Source organism: Phalaenopsis equestris, unplaced genomic scaffold (assembly GCF_001263595.1).
Source record: "Phalaenopsis equestris unplaced genomic scaffold, ASM126359v1 Scaffold219150, whole genome shotgun sequence".
In the NCBI taxonomy this organism is placed as follows: domain Eukaryota; kingdom Viridiplantae; phylum Streptophyta; class Magnoliopsida; order Asparagales; family Orchidaceae; genus Phalaenopsis; species Phalaenopsis equestris.
Window position 1 is genome coordinate 176,505 of NW_018237542.1, and position 20,489 is coordinate 196,993.

Genomic DNA, 20,489 nt, shown 5'->3' on the forward strand with positions numbered 1-20,489 from the left:
AACAAATTTGGGAAATAAAAGCTCCACAAATTTTAAACTGACATTGTTGAAAGTCAAAAAATAACATTTTAATTCAAAAATTAAGGAGACACTTCCTTCAAGATTTGAAAAACCAAAGTGTTATCTTCATTCAAAGATTGAGACAAATTTGCCTCAAGCCCTAGAAAAACCATCAAATACCAAAAAGCAAACAAACTTTAAAAGGACATTAACTCTCTTGTTATGCAAGGCATGTGAAACTACACATCCTTAGCAGTAAGCCGGAAAAATTAAACATTGCTGATGTTTGTGGAGCTAGATTCGGCATTGAAGCCATTCCATTGTTTCTGTTTTTGCTGTCTATTGCAATGATATCACCACCTATCATGCAGCCACATGTAACATGGTGCTATAATAGGAAAGATGAATTTAAATAATAATCTAAGTTGGAATTAATCCTAACATAAATATAAATTTCTCATGATCTGTCGTAGAATTTTTTGAGAAGTACTCATGGATAATATATTTGTTCCTAATTCATGTTTGGATGATCAGAAACATTACTTGCTTTAAGCCAAAGGACTAAAATGCTGACAATTTACGGACAACTGAAGTACGATTTCTAAAGGCTTTTCAGATTTAACACCCTTTACGGATTTATGCTGAAGTCTCCACGTGTATGTATTGTGCTTTAACGGTAACAGTATTATTTCTCATACGTCTCACCCTCCAGCAACCATAACTAATTAATAAAATTAGTATTCATACTATTTGCTTTCTCCTTTGACTAAAACCGTAAATCTGCAGATCGAGCCTCTCCTTCAAGATTTTCCTCTCGGATGCATGCTTCCTCCTCCCTGCTTCACAAATGCAGCAAGTTTCTCCACAAAACACAATTGTCATTCTATCCAGTCTCTAAATTCCGACAGCTAAAAGCAACAACCTGAACTTTTCATTGAGATCAGCTTCATTAATTTTAAGAGAGTTTGTGTTAACCTCATCATATTCTTTCCCTCTTACTTTTGACTTTATCATAAAATTTTATGAAAATTTTAATTTTCATCATTTCCTTCAGCCTCATTGCAATTTATGGAAAAAATTGTTATGTTTCATAAAATTTTTTGCATTGCTACTATTGACTTCTTACAACTTAACTTGGTAAAATAGCTGTTTTTATTTAGTTCAATCTAATTAAATCTTTTACGGTACTAATCTGTAATTGATTAGGTTAATATGGGAATTGATCACATAAGTTAGGTTATGATTAAATTTTAGATAGAAATTACAATTATAACATTGATAAAATGTTTGTCTTTATTTATATATCAATTTTAAGGGTACTGTTCATCTGGTGTTATTTCTTTAGGACATGAAAGTATTATATTTGATTCTCTATACTTAACACTAGTTAGCATATATTTAATAGATAAATGTAATCTTCTTTACTAGATGTGTTATCATTGATGCTTTGTTTGTTTAACAGATTGCCAAGCATGTTTTTCACATTCAAACATGCCTTCCACACATGGAAATTTAATGCTGTGATGTGTAAGATAGCCTTGCAATAGTGATTGATGCATAAACTCTTTCCTCCTGAAATGCAGGTTGGGATGGCGTAAGCTAATATATAGAAATAACTTTCCGTAGTGTGAAACAAATCATGTTCATGCAAATTGTATTATTTTGACAATTAATAAATTTTCATTATACTTGTTTATAGAAAAATCATTATAGCATATACTCATAACATATAAAATGTCATGCTTGTGGGTAAGATTTTTGTGGTAGCCTGTTAGTAACATGATTGGCTAGCTAGACTAACAAAGACCATGTGGCGCCAATTCTTGTGGACATCATTAGAATCCATTAGGTAAAACCATCCTCTCATTAAGGGTTACGTGACACCGACTATATATCTAAGATATTATGATACATGTTTGATTAATTATATTAGGATATATTGAATATATATTTGTTGCCACAAATAAATGTGTTAGCTCATAAAAAAATCAGTTATCGCTCTTTTCTTACAAAAGACTATAATAACAAGTGCATTATAAATAATCGTAAAGTAGTTGAGAATTTTATCATTCAAGACATGTCACATATTGCTCTAATCTAAGGCCATGGGAACATTTATTACATCAATATTGAACTGCAAACAATACTCTCTTTTATTAACAATATATTGAACTTTGTCATTTAAGTCTTTATAAATAGAAAAATAAATTAAGTTTGTATGGCATACTCATTTTTTGTTAACTTTCTACTTAGACTTTACCAAGTTGATTGATGGATAGTCATTGCATGAGTTGATTTTTTAGCAATAAATATTATTTTATTATTCATAATTTTTGTCAAGTTATCCGTCTTTGCTTAAACATATATTGGATTCTAGGTTATTACATTTTAGTTGATTATTTCCTTTATATTAGTTGATGGAATACTTTTTATTGATAAAAGATTATTAAAAGATTTTATTGATTCTGTAAAATTTCATTTCATGCATTTCTGTCTATGGGTCTGTTTAGGACAACTGCATCTTATTAGTAAGCTACTGCGCAACAACTGCCACAGGAAGCTGCTGCGCAGAAGCAGCTGCGGATAAGCTAGTTGGCTATTTGTTTTTTACAGTTTGGAAACAGCAGTGCGACAGCTATTTCTGAACAAATGACTATTATGCCCCTGCATATTAATGTTATTTATAATCGGACTCTCATAGCAATATTTGATGCTTGAAAAGTAAAAATCTACTTCAGAGCAGTACAAAAAATAGCATATACATCCCACTTAAATGAGTATCATGATTACTAAAATAAAGAAAAAAACTATTATACTAACATTTAATTATATGATAATATCATTTTTAAAACGTAGACAACGTATGTCATGAGCTACGCCGTCCTCGAAGGATACTATCTATTCACGATCACTCTCGGCAGTGAAATCTATCAGACTGTCCGTCCAATGAAAAAAGTAACACTTCTCTGTGATTCTCCGCGAACACCTATAGAATTGTCTCACGTAGTTATATGGCTGATATGAAGTCAGCAGGGAAGTCTAAAGTCCACAATGGCACAAAAATCTTCGGTAACGCAGAAATCGTAGAGCTCATCTTTTCTGAATGCTTTAAAAAACAATCTATCAGTCATAACATAAGTTAAAATTAATAAAAGAAGTAATTAATTATAGTTTTTTGAAGATGTAGGTCTCAGTGAACTCATTATACCAATTAACGAATCTGTCATTGTAATAGGACAGCAGACCTTGTAAAAAAAAGGTTTTTTGTTGTCTTTAAACCACATAATACCGAGCTCGTGTGTGTCACATATGCATATCACCAAAAAAGGTCATCCAGAGCAACTTCAAAAACAGTATCGTCAAAGGAAAAAAAGAGAAACTTAGTTGTTTTCAATAGGATTTCATATGTAACACCAACCAATACTAACAAACAGATCGTCAGAAGAACACATAAGGTCAAAAGTCTCATCATGGACCTCTCAAACCCAAAAAAAAAAAAACAAATGAAATGCAAATGGAAAAAAAAACCTACAAATAGCATAAAAAACTCAATCAATCAATATCAAATATACAAGGAATGAAAATAAACATGAACCGTATAAAATAAACAAATACAAATTGATAAAAGAAATAATTAATTACAGTTTTGCGCATGCATAAGGTGTCAGAAAACTCGGTATATAAAACAACAAATCTGTCACTATAAGAAGACAACAAACATTGTAAAAAAGGGTTTTTGGTTGTCTTTAATCCATGTAATACCAAAGCTCATGTATGTCACATAAATATATTACCAAAACACCAACCAATACCGACAAACAGACAGTTTAGAAAAACTCATAAGATCAAACGTCTCATCATGGACCTTTCAAACTCACCAAAAGAAAAATAAATGAAATGCAAACGGAAAATAAACACTTATAAATAGTGCAAAAAGTCTAAACAATCAATATCAAATATACAAGAAAAAAATATACATAAACTGAAAAAAAAACAAATAGTATTAAATAAAGTACAAATAATAATATAATAAATACTTCAATCACCCTCTTCTATTACATCCGTAATTTGTTTCCTCAATTTGTCATCTCACTCGCATCTTCTCCGTCTTTAATACAGATGGTGGATGCATCATTCTCAATATATGACAAAGAATTTCCAAGATGATACTGAAATTTCTCGACAGGTAGATGCTCATGATCTTCGTCCGCCCTACGGAAATCAAAGTTGTTATGGGAAGGATGTCGTCAAATGTAATTATGGAGTCATTGTGGCAATCATAATCTGCACCTATTTAGGAAATTGGTAAGATAACATATCGTAGAGTATAACCCATTTCTTCTTTCAAACACCAAAAGTCCTCTCAATGACACCGCGTAAGGAGGAATGTCTTTTATTGAACATTTCTTTTCGACCTCATATTACATTGCTTGTTTGCTCAAAGTCATATATGTGATATCTCGTATCTGAATAGGGCTTGAAATAACCTTGTTGTAACATATATCCAGCATAAAAAAAGTAGTATTTACCTGATATGCATTGCATGATTAGTATTGAAGGAAAACTGAATTAAGAGAATAGTTGAGTTTCAAGCGTACCTATAGGAGAATGTGTGAAGTTGTACTAATTATTTCGTGTTACAGTTTTGAAAATTCTACTGTCATGTGTACCGCCCTCCCAACCGATCATGACAAAAGTGAAGCACATGTTGAAGTCGCATACGACCATCAAATTTTTCGTCGGGGACCTGCAACGGCCGATGAATATGATTTTCTCATTATTTGGAGCACGTGCATCAATGTGTATTTCATTGATTGCTCCAATACAATTCTTGAAAGATAATGATGGGTTATGTAATAATATTTTTTTGAAAATTAAATGTAATAAATTTGAGACATTACCTTAAAGAACGACATGTATTTGTGGGTCTGTTCGAATGTAGGATATGTTGGTTTTATGACTTGTGAAGAAATACTTACAAATGTCTTCAACACCACTGAAAAGTATCCGAAAATTATTTCGGAGTGTTGAAATCGCTCAATTGCTCACATTGATTCATTATGCAATAATATGTAGAGGATTATTACCAACATCTCTCACGAAGTCATTCTGAAAGAGCCATGAAGTCAATGATTTCTGTATAGTTCGTCCAATAGATCATTGAATATCATCTGTCATGCGGAACATATTATTAAATCTTATTGAGTAGCCAATAAGCAACTTCCCAACTCATTGTCCCCAGCATATGAGGATGTCATACAAGGGGAGGCGATCTATGTACGAGTTATAATATCCTTACATCAAGCATATAGCAGTTGCAACTCTCCTTCTGTGTCTTTCTTTGGTTGCATCCATGTAGATCAATATCATTTTGGCTAACATAGTGGCATCAATGAGTTAGCTACAATTATATTAGGTTACAAACAACACAATAAACATATAAGCATAACTGAATAAACCATATCCCAAGTAGTTAAAATATCTATAGCAAAATGAAAAACAATACACAAACATCAATGTCCCAAGCGATTGTAAATAGAAAAAGTCTCCCTAATGTTCCTGCGATCATAAAAATATCGTAGGTAGGTCACCCTATGGTCATCGGGCATCTCGACAAAAAAATCTATGGGTCGGATCTTCAAGTAACTCTATCGCAAACAAATACAGCGACAACTCCTCAAAAATTTCCCTAGGGCATTAAGAATTTACAGGACTTGGTCAACAGAAGTTGCTTGGGATGTGTGGGGTTCAGCGCTGCATGAAGCCACCAGCTGTGGAAAACAGCTCTTTCTTCTTATTCTCAGCCCGTTGACGCTTAGAACAGCAGTTGGACTCAAGTTCAAAGAGATCCGAGCTGGCGACTTCGGTGGAATCACTCGATTGGTCTCCTAGGGTTTCGGGGGTGCACCAAAACCTGTCGTACTAGGGGCACATGCATTGTTGCCCGTAGCAACGACACACACAAACATACGATTTGATTTCGCCTCCAGCTCATAATTGATTTCAGTGAATTTAAATCTCTTTGTAGCAGACATCACATACAAATTCATATAACATCTGCTTCAATTTAAAAACAAAATGAAATTAACAAAATTATGGGGCATGTCAAAAATGCTTACCGCTAGCATTTTTGTCCACCACTTCCCGCAAGTATCAATCGTTCGCTTCACCGGATCCCACCTCAGGCTCGTTAATCCCGTTTCAATTCCTTTCAAAATTTTCAATCATTGAGCTGATCTCACTAGTTTTTTAATTGCATCCTATCATACTCTCTGTTTGTACTTTCCTCAAATTTTCTGATAATATTTTGCCACCCTTTTTGTTGAAATAGTCTGTGGATCTATTTCTCATATCAATCTCCTTGAGGCAAAGATCACACAATATTATTTTTATTTCTTCGCCCCACATTGTGGGTAATCAGCCTTTTGGTCTTAATCATTGTATTACTATGATTAAAAAAATATATTAACATAAATACGAATGCAACAATACATACACATGTACACACCACACCACCACACACTCCACCACAACACAGACCACACCACACCAACACAACACATCCACACACCACACCACCACACACACTACCACACCACACACTCCGTCAAAAGAAAAACACCATTACACACACCACCACACCACTCCACAACATCACATCCACACACCACACCACACACACTGCCACATCTCCACACACTCCATCACACCTCCACACACCCCACCACACCACAACACCATCACACCCCACCCCACCACACCACAACAACTCCACACATCCACACAAACCACACCTCCCTAAACCATCCACACACCCAACCACAATAGCACATTCACACACCACACATTAGCAGCTTAACCACAACTCCACAGCACCACACGACACACAACACACCACCACACCACACACAACACACACAATCACACCACAACAGCTTAACCACAACTCCACAGCACCACACCACACACAACACACACAATCACACCACACACACCACACACAATCACACCACACACCATCACACACACCACAACAACACATCCACACACAACACCACCACACCTCCATAAACCCCACACACCCAACCACAATAGCACATCTACAAACCACACCATCACATCACATCACACATTAGCAGACTAACCACAACACCACAACACATCAAACCAGCACACTATAGCATCATGGCACACCATAACTCATAATTCATCTCTTAGTGTTGTAATACATCTATAAAAAAAAGAAAAACTTAATGCTCTTAGCAAAACTACTAGTGTGAATATCATTGAAAGAATATTTATTTCTATACAAGACAACCTCCATTTTATACAACGGTTCCTTTAATCATAATAATGAAGATTCTTAACAATATTCTATTCTAGATAATAGAAAGTGGATTGACATTTTTTACATTTGCCACAAGCATTATGCCTTAAGGTTCACGGCATTTGTTGGGCTATGTTTAATGAATGGCTTAAAACAATTAATATCCTTTTCTTTGGCAATATACAAATTCTAAGAATATGCAATTTTAGCTACTCTAAGGATGTGGCAAATTGTCATTTATTGTTTGAATGCAACTTCAATTTGGATATACTTGTTTATTGCTTACCCATGGCATCTCTCATTCATTTTAACAAAATTTTCAACTTCTCTTCTATTTCCATGATATGAAGAAGGCAACTTCTGCAATTAAAAATTATTATAATCTTATGATTTGGGCAAATACATAATGACCACAGCAAACCATCACACCACAGCACCAGAGCACACCATAACACTTCATTCCAACTCAAAAATAAATCCAACACCTGCCCTCCTAAAAAATCTGAAACAACAGCCAAAATCCCACCACACAAAAAACAAAACCATTCATAGATGCAAACCCCACCGCAAAAATGACACCCCAAAAACAAATCCAACACCACACCATACCAATAACAAAACCATTCACAAATACAAAAAATTGAAACAATAGTCAAAACTGCCCCTTATGAGGTCTCCTGTGCTTCTCAAATTCCCACTCAAATATCAAATTCCAACTGAAACATCAAAATCGAAGAATCAGCAGCCGAAACTGCCCAATTATAAATGTAAAAATCCCAAAAAACTAGAAAATCTAAAAAAATGGGTGATGTGCAAAAACACAAGAAACCCATCAAACAAATTCACGAAGAAACTTTGTGCAAACCAATGCAGCTAACAGAGCAAATCCACCAAAAAAAAGGTAAGGGATAGAGGATACCGAAAGAAGCAAATGTTTGAAAAGCCTCCTCATAGTTGTCGGGGAACGAAGTTAAAGAAGATGAGCAAATACGGGACGAGGATGAGCGGAGCATTAGAGAAAATGCAAGAGCTCCAGAGCGGGTTAGGACAGAAGACACGAAGCTGGGATAGAACCATACGTGAAGTTGGGGGCACCTCAGTAAAATTACATGAAGAAACGCAGGTCGTAGGTTCGAACCCGCGACCCACATTTTATCGAAAACGCGACGTGAGGTAGCTGGAATGGCTCAGATGCCCGCCCAGATAGACCCTATATTTCACCTACATATATTTAAAAAATAATATTTGTTCATTAATAAAAATATTCTTGACTTGGTCTGCCCTTAACTCTAGGACTTATGTTGTAAGTTATGATTAAGGGTCTGTTTGGGGCAACTGTTGATTATTTATAATCTGCTGATAAGCAGATTATTCTGATAATCTGCAGATTAACAGAATAAGCTAACTTGTTGTTTGAGTCAACTTATTCAGAACAACTTACTGGAGTTGTTGTTGAATAAATGATCATTCTGCCCCTGTTTGGTTAAACTGTTTGCAACAGAACTAAGATGAAAACAAAAGTATATAATACAGAATTCTAAAATCATCAGAGATTAGTTCAAAAGATGACATACAGTGCTCACGCTCTCATGAGTATGAGAAAAAATATAAAAAGAATAAATACAAGTACAATTATAATGAGAAATATTAAAATATTTAATTTAAGCACTGACTATGTCTATCCTCAGCTGCACTGTCAACCTGAAAATCATTGGATTCTCATCACTGCTAGTAGTGTAACATGTTGGACCGTCAGCTCATCGAAAGAAACCGCAACGAGCTGAAACACCCATGCGACAACCTTAGAACTGTCTCCCACTGCTGTGAGATTGACGTGATGTGAGTAACGAAGCCGATAGTCCGCAGTAACACAAAACAACTTTGTTTGTTGTCGAAATCCTAGAAGTCATGTTGCTATAATTGCAAAATAAATAAAAATAAAAATAAATTAAAACAAAAAAAAACAAATGTCAGATCCTGGAAAAAAAAAAGCAAAAAGAAATGCTGATGAAAATGAACCTATAGTGTACGAAATAAATAAGACTTGGTGGATCAGCTGTCATAGATAGCATCTACGATAAACTCCCTCAGAGCAGTCCTATCAACCACACCCTCAGTGTCATGAACTTCAAATTCATTACAGCCAATCTCATCCTCATTAACTGAAGACCCAACCAAAAATTCTGATGGTTCGTCATAAACATTCAATTCATCGTTATCAGTCATACTAAACTCTGTATCTAAACATGAAAGATGTGTCAGATGAAGTTATGAAGTGTCATTGTTGCCACCATAATATGCACATGCTTTGGAAATGGATACGATGGCATATCACGAAAGATGACCCATTTATTCTTCCAAACCCAAACGTTCTTTACCTTGCGTAAAGAAGAGTGACATTCGTTAAACATTTCTTTCCTACCACGGATGGTGTCACTTGCATTCTCAAAATCAGGAATATGATATTTGGTGTCTGGATATGGCTTCAGGTAGTCTTTCTGCATAGGATATCCAGCATCAATCAAATAGTATTTTCCTGTTATGGAAGACATTATTAATGACAAATAATACATATAACTAGTATGTTTACAAATCAAAACATACCTGAAGGCAGATGGGAAAAACCCTGCGATCGATTCCTAGTTGCGTAGAAGAAAATCTTACTGTCATGTGCACTCCCTTCCCCGCTCGCCATTACAAAAGAAAAACACATGTTAAAGTCACATACCGCCATGACATTTTGAGTGGTTGAACCACTTCGACTAATGCACGCCACCTTCTCGTGGCCGGGTAGTTGGGCATCCACATGAGTTTCATCAATTGCACCTATGTAGTTCTGTTATACAGCGTTAGAAATTATTTATATCTTGGTAGTTACATGAAGAAATCAATAGTTACTTTGAAATAAGGCATGTAACGGGGATCGCTCGCGATTTGTTCTGGAGTACTAGCAAATGATGGATTCTCTGGTTTGACTATTTTAACTGTTATGCTAACAAGTGACTGTATGACTTTGGAGAAATAACGGCTTATTGTTTCTGATGAATGTTGAAATCTCTCCATAGCACATTTAATTGATTCATTCTGTGACAGAATGTATAAAGTTATAGTCAATACCTCCCTTTTCATCGTGCTAGAAGAACCTTGAAGGTTGTGATTCAGAGATAACTCTTGCAGGAGATCCATTAAAATAGGTACAGTCATTCGAAATATGTTGTTGAACCTTATTGGATGTCCAAAAAACATTTCATCTACCCATTTGTCCCCAACAAAGCTGGACGTCATACAAGATATACGAGTACTGCCGGATTGATAATACTCCAACAAAAATATTGCAATAGCTGCAGCCCATGTCACTCTTACGGCGTTCCTACTGCGGATCCATCCTAAAGGAAAAAGATGACAGTTATTTCAGCAATTATTAATACATAGTATGAGCCTGAAATAAACAATGAAAACATGAAGCCATTACAAAAAAAGAATAAACAAAGATCAACTTATAGAGAAGCATGAACCATGTAGAAGTACATTTTTAAAAAAAACATGACTACAGATAGCAACATATTAATATTGGGCCTTTAGAAGTCCATAACACAACAAAAGTTACAACTAACAAAACATAAAAAATAAAACTCATTCATCCAACAAAACACGCAAATATTTGACGCGTAATTCTGGCTGAAGCGCCATGAATATTTGCCTATAGGTTGGATCCTCAATTTTTTTCACACACTTTGCATGAAACTGCTTGTCTGCAACAACTTCAGGAAGATAAGTCAATTTTCCAAGACACTCAAAAATGGTGATGTCAGGGAGTGGAGCAGGTGGTGGAGCTCCAAAAGCATCTATGAGTCGATGAAATGAGGTTTTCACAAAAGTGTCCTTTTCTTTCTTCCTTCTTCCAAGCCTGGGCCTCTTTAACTGTGAATTTGACTCCCACATTTCCCTCTGGTTAATACTACGTAATTCTTCATCAGCTATCACCGGCTCTGGTGGGAAGTCATCTGATATTTCTGCAAACCCCATCTCACTAGGGCTGAAAGCATGCTTTCTCGTCGCCACAACTCCCTTAAACATTATGTCCAATTTATCTTCAAGATCCGACTCAATTTCGCTCTGCTTGTATTTTTTAGCTATCGACATTGCCTGTAACATTATATTGAGGAATTGGTTTAGGGGGATAATTAGGCAAATAAAAAATTTAGGAATAAACAAAATAAGAATGTCAATATTACCTCTAATTTCTTAGCCCACCATTCATCTGAAGTATCGATTGTCTGTTTAATGGGATCCCAGCCCAACTCAGTTGATCCACGTTTGAGGTTCTTCCAAATTTTTCACTCCTTTTTCAATTGATCTCATTTATTTTTAAACTTAAGTCTGACATAATCCCTTCCAATCAATTTTTTAAATCTTTTAGTCATATTTTGTCAACCTTCCTTATTGAAATAAGTGGTTGGCCTATTCCCGATCTCAATCTCTGTGATGCAGAGGTTGCAGAAAATATTTGTAACTTTCTTATCCCACAAGTTGACTGACCACCTTCATTTGTCTTAGACATGTTGGAACTATATGAAAAATTTTTTGTTAAATAAATAATATCATCACATTCCAAGCTTACATGCATAAGAAAATCTTGTTTGTGCAAAACAATCGAAAACGAGGACATAATTTCAAGATGATGTCCATAATGTATGTCAGAAAGACAGAGCAGGTATTCCATAATTTCAAAGTTTCCCTCAACCAAAAGTACATGGCTTAAAAGAGAAACAGTAAATAGCTCGACAACTTCTTTTCACACCAATACCAACAACAATGCTCAAATAACAATGCAATTTCCCAAGTGTTGCAATTTGCTCATAAAAAAAATATATACATATAATGACACAAAAGAATTATGTGGTTCGGTCAAAGACCAACATCCACATAAAAGTATCAAACATGTTTTATTATGTAACTGTGTAAGGTTACATAGCTATGAATATGAAAGGAGAACACTAGAACAAGCTCTCAGCTAACCCGATACAATCAATTTTCCTAATTCTTCCTCCCTTTCCTCCTTTTGGTGTTAATAAAAGTACCTCAACTAACCAATAAAAGTAGCTCAACTTAAACCAATATCGAGCATATACAGACTGAATGGTATTGAAAGATATTCGAATTTAGTGGTCTGCATGCCAATCTTTCTTTGAAATTTGTCGTAGAGAAGAACATAAGTCTTATTTGAAACCACAAAATATATTGCCACCAACTTATATAAAAAAATCCAACCGGACCCCTTCTCATAAATCAATGTCCCTTTTCATAAATCAATGTCAATACCCAAAGCAGGGCTCAAGCTAACATATAATATCAACAAAGCCAAGCTACTCATAGAGCAATGTCAATCAGGTCCCTTCCAATATATTATCGAAACCAATGCCAATCAAATCCCTTCCAATAGAGCAAGCACATACAAATAAGGCCATCCAGGAATTGTAAGGTTGACTACTTGGAATAGAGCAATGTCGGATGTTATCCGTATAAGGCAGGAGAAATTCCTGAATTACATAGAAGAAGCAACAACAATATTGAACTCTTTAGCTCTGAAATAGTACCCATTATAGTGTGACTCAAGGGACTTATCCAAAATAATCAAGCATACAATATGAAAGAAAAAATTAACCAAAGCATCCATCTCATCTGCATATTCTGTGCTCTTGCAACAAGGCATAGTGAGGATATTCATGCTTACCATCATCGGTGATATGCACAGACACTAGGTAATCTCAAATGCGAACCGACAAAAAATCGGGGAGGAGCAAAACATTTGCCCACGTGGTGCGTAATACTTAGGTGGAGTCGGCAGTTATCTTCCCTTCAAGTTATAAAGATTATCGTGATGATGCAGATGATTGCCCCTTTGTTAAGAATGCAAGTAGGAAAAGTGGGAAAACAATATTTTTTTCTTTGAATTAGAAATTTCAACTCTGATTAAGAAATTCAAGTTCGCTCTTATTAGAAAATTTCGGTGGGGGCACCCACCTATGGAAGTTATCATAAAAAGTTAATGACCTCAAACTAATAGGAAAGTAGAAAGTAGGGCTCATGGATGGGAGGCATGTGTTTATTCAATTAACCGTGGCAAAAGACTACACTCGATTTTTCTCCAAAAAAATATCTTCACATTGCAGGCAAGCCAATGAAATTACTCAGGTGGTCTCCTGATTTCGACCCTAATCATAAATCTCCTACTGTACAAATATGGTTTAGTCTACCTAGTCTCAAGCTGCACTTTTTTCATCATCAAGTTCTTTACTCTATTGGGGTCATACTTGGGAACCCAATGAAGTTAGATCTACCCACTTTCAACCTAATCAGACCTTTTGTGGTCAGAATACTTGTGTAAAGAGATATTACCTTACATGATTTTACTGAAGTCTGGTTGGGCACAGCTCATAATGGATATTGGCAACAAATCGTTATAAAACATAGACCTCCTTATTGTTTTTTATCGTAAGATGTTTGGGCATACCCATGATAAATTTCATAAACTTCATCCTAATTTGAAATCGAAAGATCAAGTGAATAAAGATGGGTCTAACCCCACTCCTCTAGACATATCTGTTCTACCTGGAGAGAAAACTATCACAGGACAAGATTTTATATCTGATTTAATTGCCACTACGGACCCCCCTGACAATATTATTTATGTGATTGATGTGATGCAGGATGGCACTATTGGGCAACCTACATTTTCAAACCCTATTGAAAACAGTACTAAAGAATCCTTACCTACAAAGGATATTGTTCGGTCTAATCATCAGAAGAACCTTGCAACTCCCCATCTTGAGAAAGTATCAGGTGTAGAGGCGACAACTCATACTTCACATACACTAGAATTTATTGTGGGTACAACTGTTGGCAATCTTTCTACAACAGCTCTATTACCTCATTCGAATGAGCAACAATCTTCGGATGAGGAATGACAGGTTTACACTTCCAGTAAGAAGAAGAATGGAGATCTACTTGAGCTAAGGAATCTAATGGATGATACTTTGATTACTTCGGTAATGGTACACACCTCACCAATTTGTTAGCTAGGTCCCTTCCGAGAACTAGAGGTAGAGGCAGAACTAAATTGAGTCGTCCCAATTGATTTTATATGTACCATCTCTTTTTTGGTCTTCCTTTTTTGTGTGTGTTGTACCTTATGTGTTGGGTGCCTATTTGGGTTCACTCATATAATCTATATGTATCATTTTCCCTTTAATATAATTGTCCTTGGGTGTATATATATATATATATATAAGTTCAACATCTCAAAATAACATTAAATATTTTTAATGAAAATAGTATTCATATGAAATTATTTTAAAGTGAGGATTTTGGCTTTGAGAAACAACTTGCATGGGCATATTAGAAGTGTGAGAAAATTTTATTTTGATCCCATTAAGGTGAAAGTAGTAATGGATTGGATGAAATAAAGTATTGTCCATAGCTTGATAGTTTCTTGATGTAGTTGGATATTACATGAAGTTTTCTAAGAGCTTTTTTTAGAATCGGTGCACATTTGATCAAATGGATATAAAAGTCTATTTAAGTTTGTATGATATGATTCCTATGAGGAAAATTATTTTAAGCTAATAAATTGCTTACTAACAACTCAAATTCTCACTATTGATTCAGGGAAAGCTCACGATAACCATTGATTTTATACCTATCAAAGACAATTATGTAGTGAATTTGACAGTGATCTAGAAGGATAAAGGTATTGATTAAGTGTAATCTCCATTACCATTGTGTCTAATCAAAATAAGAGATTTACTTTTGTCTTATGCAAGAAGGTGCAAAGGGCTTGGGAGAGAAATTTTTAATACAACATTTTATCGCCAAAAAAATGGTCAGTCAGATCAAGCAGCAGAAGATTTGCAGAAAGTTTATTTCTTATTTTATGAGATAGTTGGGAGAATTATACTCCATTTGCTCACTTGGGGTGTTTTCCTACAGCAATCCTTTCCAAAATAACATAAGTATGATGCTAAATGAGTATCTTCGTAATAAGAAATACAAATCCATTTTTTGTTGGTATAAAGTTGGCAAGAGAAAATTCTTAAGCCTCAATTAGTTGATAAGATTGTTGAGAAAATTTATCAGATTAACAAATAGCTTTGATCAACTCGGAAACATCAAAGATGGCATTTTGACCCAAAATATTGGAAGACGGAGTTTGGGTAAGAGACTATTTTTCTTAAAGTCTCACTTATGTGTAAAATTAAAGATTTGGGAGGAGTTGGAAGCTTCCACATGCTACAATAGCCCTCTTGAGATGACTGGGAGAGTGGGTAGTCTCATACAGATTAGCTCTTCCTAGGAGCCTTAGAGGAGTTTATAAATTCTTTAGTGCTCATCCTTAGCATCATATATAAGATGACTCATATTGTTTAATCTGCGTTGTTATTGATTCAAGAAGGACAAAGTTATGAAGAAATACCAAAGTATATTTTGGATTATGAAATTTGTGAGCTGTCACAAATTTATTCCTTTTACCAAATTACTCTAGAATAGCCACTTGGAACAAGAATAATATGTGAGACGAAGGAAGAGTTAATCATGAAATACCCTACGCTATTGTATCACATTAGGTACAAATTTGTGAACATTCTTTTAAAGGGGACAAGATGTACCAATTGACCATACAAAAAAGGTATCCCAAACTTACATTCTCGTCCCAATCCAAGACTTCACTGACTTAGTTGCCACCTTCATCACCATGTCACATGAAAGAATCTCATCCTTAGTTACCTTCACATGCGATATTAATGCATTATACTACCTTTGGTCGATGATTTAAAAAGAAAACAACAAACCTCATTCTCCTGTAGCCAACAAAAAAAAAGATTGTGAATTATCATGCTACTTGCATTCTCCTTTGATCGCAACACCCTCAAAACTCAAAGTGGGCTCCAATCTCAATTATTTTCTCAAACATGCTTGCTTCCTTCTCCCCACTATGCAACCACAAGTTTCCACTCTTAAAACACGATTGCTTTTCTATCCTCTATCTCAATTTCAATTGTTGAAAGCAACAATCTCAAGTTTTCAATAACATCGTTATCATCGGTTGTTGAGAAACTTGTGATAACGTCAATATTTTTGTTCCCCTGCTAATTTCAGCCTTAATTAAAAGAGCAATCAAAATTCCAATTAAAATCATTTTTTCCTACAACGATGTAATTTTTAGGTTAATTGTACAGTTCCTTGATAATGTTTGCACCATCACTATTGGGATCCTTATCTTCTAACAAATTAACCAAATAAAATCTTTTTTTCTCTAGTTTGATTCAATTAAATCTCGTGTTAATATGTAATTGTTTAGGTTGATTTGGGAATAAAAAAATATGTTGTTAAGGTATGATTTACCATTTATTATAAGTTATCATGATAACATTAATAAGAACTCCTCTTTATTTATATATAGTTTTATTAGGGTTAGTGATCATTATTTATTATTTCTTTAATGCTTCGGGAGTACCTAAAGGTAGATTGCTATTTATTTATTAGAGAATAGATATGCACGTATTTGTTAGAATGTTATCCATGATGCTTGCAGTAGTTTGCATATAAAAAAATTTTAAATCTTGACTCTCACACTCAATCAAGCAATACACACTCAAGTAAAATTTAAATGCTCAGTTAGTTTCTGAACTCTTTACTCATGCAATGAAACTTGTGATAACATATTTTACCTTCACTATACCTTAGCTAATATGAATAGATCTTGATCATGCAACTCATTCTAAAATGAAATAAGTGTTAATCATGCTACTTAAAAAATAATTGTTATAATAAATGCTCGAGACATATAAAAAAATTGTAAGCTTGTGGATAATTATGATGTAACAGTAACCTCTTATTAATATGATTAGCTAGTTAGCTTAATAAGCCCATAGATTGGCAACTCCTAAAGAGATCATCAGACAAAACTTGGAGGATGCAAAACCTTCCTCTCATTCAAGGTATTTACACAAAACAACCATAAATAAGGTATTACTAAAAATGGTTTTGAGTTATTTCTAAATGTGTATGACTATGTCTGATGTGGACACAAATGAATGTGCTACCTTGTAAATACATAAGATATTCTTCTTTTTCTATAAAAGATTACGAATACGATGTTGTGAATTATCATAGAATAAATAATATTTTTTATTAATCATGCAATATGGTATAATCCCAATGAAATGTTATGATGACATTTATTAGGTTAATATTGAAGCCTTGCCGCTTTTAAATTTCATATTAAATCTCACATATATTTTAATTGATTTAATAAATAAAATTTATCTACTGAGTTTGCATGTCAAACTCATTTGTGATTCAACTTTTCTTTTGTCTATTACTAGATTGATTGGTGGGACCATCACTATATGAACGAATCTTTCAGCATAGTTATTTCATTGATTAGGTTTTTATTTCTAAATTGTAGCTTTTGGTTTAGACTTGTCATATACAGTTCTGGTTAATTGCAAATGTAGTTTATTCATGTCCCTTCTATTAGTTGATATTCTAATTTTCTTTACTGAGAGATTGTTAGAAATTGTATTGATGTAATAAAGTTTTAATTCATAATTATGACTACATTTTCACTTGCACAAGCTTATACAGGAATCATTTCTCTTGAGCACAAAACTACTTGATCTTGTCTCTTGAGATTCATCTCATAAGTTGAAATTCAATACTTTAATCATGTCATGTGTTGACGTGTGTATCACATTTTGATCATAAAATATGTTAACAAGAATGAAAATGCTAAGGTAGATGTATGGTAAAACCTGTGAGTACGGTTAGAGAAATGATTTAAGATAGATGTATATAAAAACCTATTAGTACGGATACAGAAATGGTCGCAAAAATATCACCTATTGAAAAAAAGAAAGTAAAAACAAGTTTAGGCAGTTTAGGAAGTTAATATTGATACAAAATAACATGCATGCTCAGGAAAAAAAGAGGAAGTTAATATTGATATAGGCCGTGCAATGGGTATTGTCTGAAATAGATTCAACCTTTCAATAGCCATTCAATAAAAATGAATGGAGACCGAGGATTCATAAAACTAACCCACAATAAATGGGATGATGACAATAATTTTGAGAAAAAATAATAATAAAGCTTCTATAAATCAAAAGCTCAAATAATTTTGTCCACACAAGCAAGTTATCAGGTTAGATCCTTAAAAGATGCGAGCTCATAACGTATTGCATCTCTTTGCCAAACTTACTTCTATCCAAGACAATGCAATCATTGTGGTAGATGTCATAACGGCTTAGCCAACCTCCGGTACCATGCCCGCCAAATACCAAGAGCTGTGAAAATAAAAAGCAAGGTTACACACAACAATAGTCATTGAAATAAATGTGCCAACAAGCTCTTACAGAAAAAAAACTAGAAAATCAAATTAATGGAAAATGATAACACTGATCATTCTAAGTTCAGATTACAGTTCTAGTTCATAAGAATCTCATGCAACAACATACAACCAAAAAAGGCATTTGTAATAATCAATGAATAAAAACAAATAAATAAGGCCAATTATGTAATACTATTAAGAAGCATTCAAGGTTTGAAGTATAAAATGCATAAACGTACAAATAAAAGTAAGATGTGTATAAATACACATTTGCAAACACTGATCTTTAGCCAGGATACAAAAAATGAACTGCCAGTTAGTTGGTCGATTAAAATGCAATCCTAAGGTACATTAAATGCTCTAAAATTTTAATCTGTAATTAGGCCAAAATTTTAGGTACAAATTCACCCGAACAGGAGCACTCATCCTCAAACATAAGATGGCTCTTACATGTGCAATGGGTGAAGTGCATGAAAATAAGAGGAGACAATATGTGATTCACATGATTAGCTTCCCTAATAATTTCTAGTTCATTATAATTTATGCTTTATTATATTTTATTTGGAGTAGAAGAAATTTTATCTTAAGAACCTACCGTAAATCGTCCAAGCTTCACACAAATAAGTGAAAAAACATAAGAAAAAAATGCAAGAGCTCTAAAGTACAAACAAAATAAACATAATCAAAACACAAATAAAATTTATAATAAATAGTAAAGGTCGGTGTGGCTGAGTACCATAATATGCCCACAAAAAATATAAAAGTCACCTGAACTCTATCCTTATAAACCCAATTTAATAAAACTTAGGGGTTGCCCAGCTTAACCGCAAAGACCTACTTTCTATGATATATTGTACATATATGATAAACTCAGCATCTCTCTAGTATCATCCTTACTGTTATTTATTTTTCACACAACATCTTACCATTCTAAGTTAGACTGTTTTAAAGCTAGTTGCTACTCACTTATTTGATCTAAAAACAATTATAAAAAATCTACATCAAAATCCCATAATATTCCATCATTGCACGGTAATTTTGAGCACCTCGTTAGTTTAATCATTAAACTTTAAATATAGAAGTTTTTTTATGGTATTTGAGAATATCGCTTCCCATATGTGCATCTGTCCCAGTAGAAATCGTACCCGAGTAAGAGAGGTCTTACGACTGAGAACGCGGCTACCTACCAACTTGTCACCCAAGGGCGCACAAATATATAAGTTCTCTATGTATCAATATATCCAAAAAAATCTAAGCCTATCAAAACAAGTAATTACTTGAATAGTATTGACTAACAATAATATTTTTTTGTCATTATGATTACACATCATGTGCAATTAATACTAAACCGCTTCTAAAATTTTTCATTGTTAATGGAGTTCTAACAAAATGAAAAAAGACTTCTCCAAGATAGCATCTACCATGCCACCTTACCATTAAAATGGGTTGTAAGCACGTGAATATTACAGATTACCTTAGCATGTTAAGATACAACAGCTTAAGCATATATGGCAAAGCAAAAATCTGTTAAATAAGAAATGTAAGAAAGCAAGAAAGAAAATTTTATAAAAGATCTGAGAAGATATTACGTAGGGCCCTCCAGAAGTTATTGAGTGGCCACAGCGAGGGGAGGGTGATGGTCCAGGAAGCTTTAACTGAGTCCAACCTGGCATTTCGTTCTCTTCCAAAAAAAAAAAAAAGTTATAAGCATCTCATAAGATTAAACATTATTAAAATATCATAAAAAGGTTAATTCAAATACGGACTACTATC

The 20,489-nt window shown here is 34.1% G+C and overlaps 1 protein-coding gene across 5 annotated transcripts in view; it reads right to left on the reverse strand.

Annotated features, from left to right (window-relative positions):
• LOC110037428 (tip elongation aberrant protein 1) overlaps positions 1-20,489 on the reverse strand; it is a 70,791-nt gene that overhangs the window by 38,738 nt on the left and 11,564 nt on the right. For 4 of the 5 annotated variants that reach the window (XR_002295338.1, XR_002295337.1, XM_020742076.1 and 1 more), the window contains exons 9-10: positions 20,306-20,397; positions 18,588-18,672 (exon numbers count right to left, since the gene is read on the reverse strand). Coding sequence is in view for 3 of the 5 variants with exons in the window: in XM_020742076.1 (XP_020597735.1) it covers positions 18,588-18,672; positions 20,306-20,397 (177 nt within the window). In the remaining 2 variants the exon portion in view is untranslated. Of the gene's footprint in view, positions 1-10,123; positions 10,714-18,587; positions 18,673-20,305; positions 20,398-20,489 lie in introns of those variants that run through there. The other variant, XM_020742078.1, reaches the window with a different exon arrangement.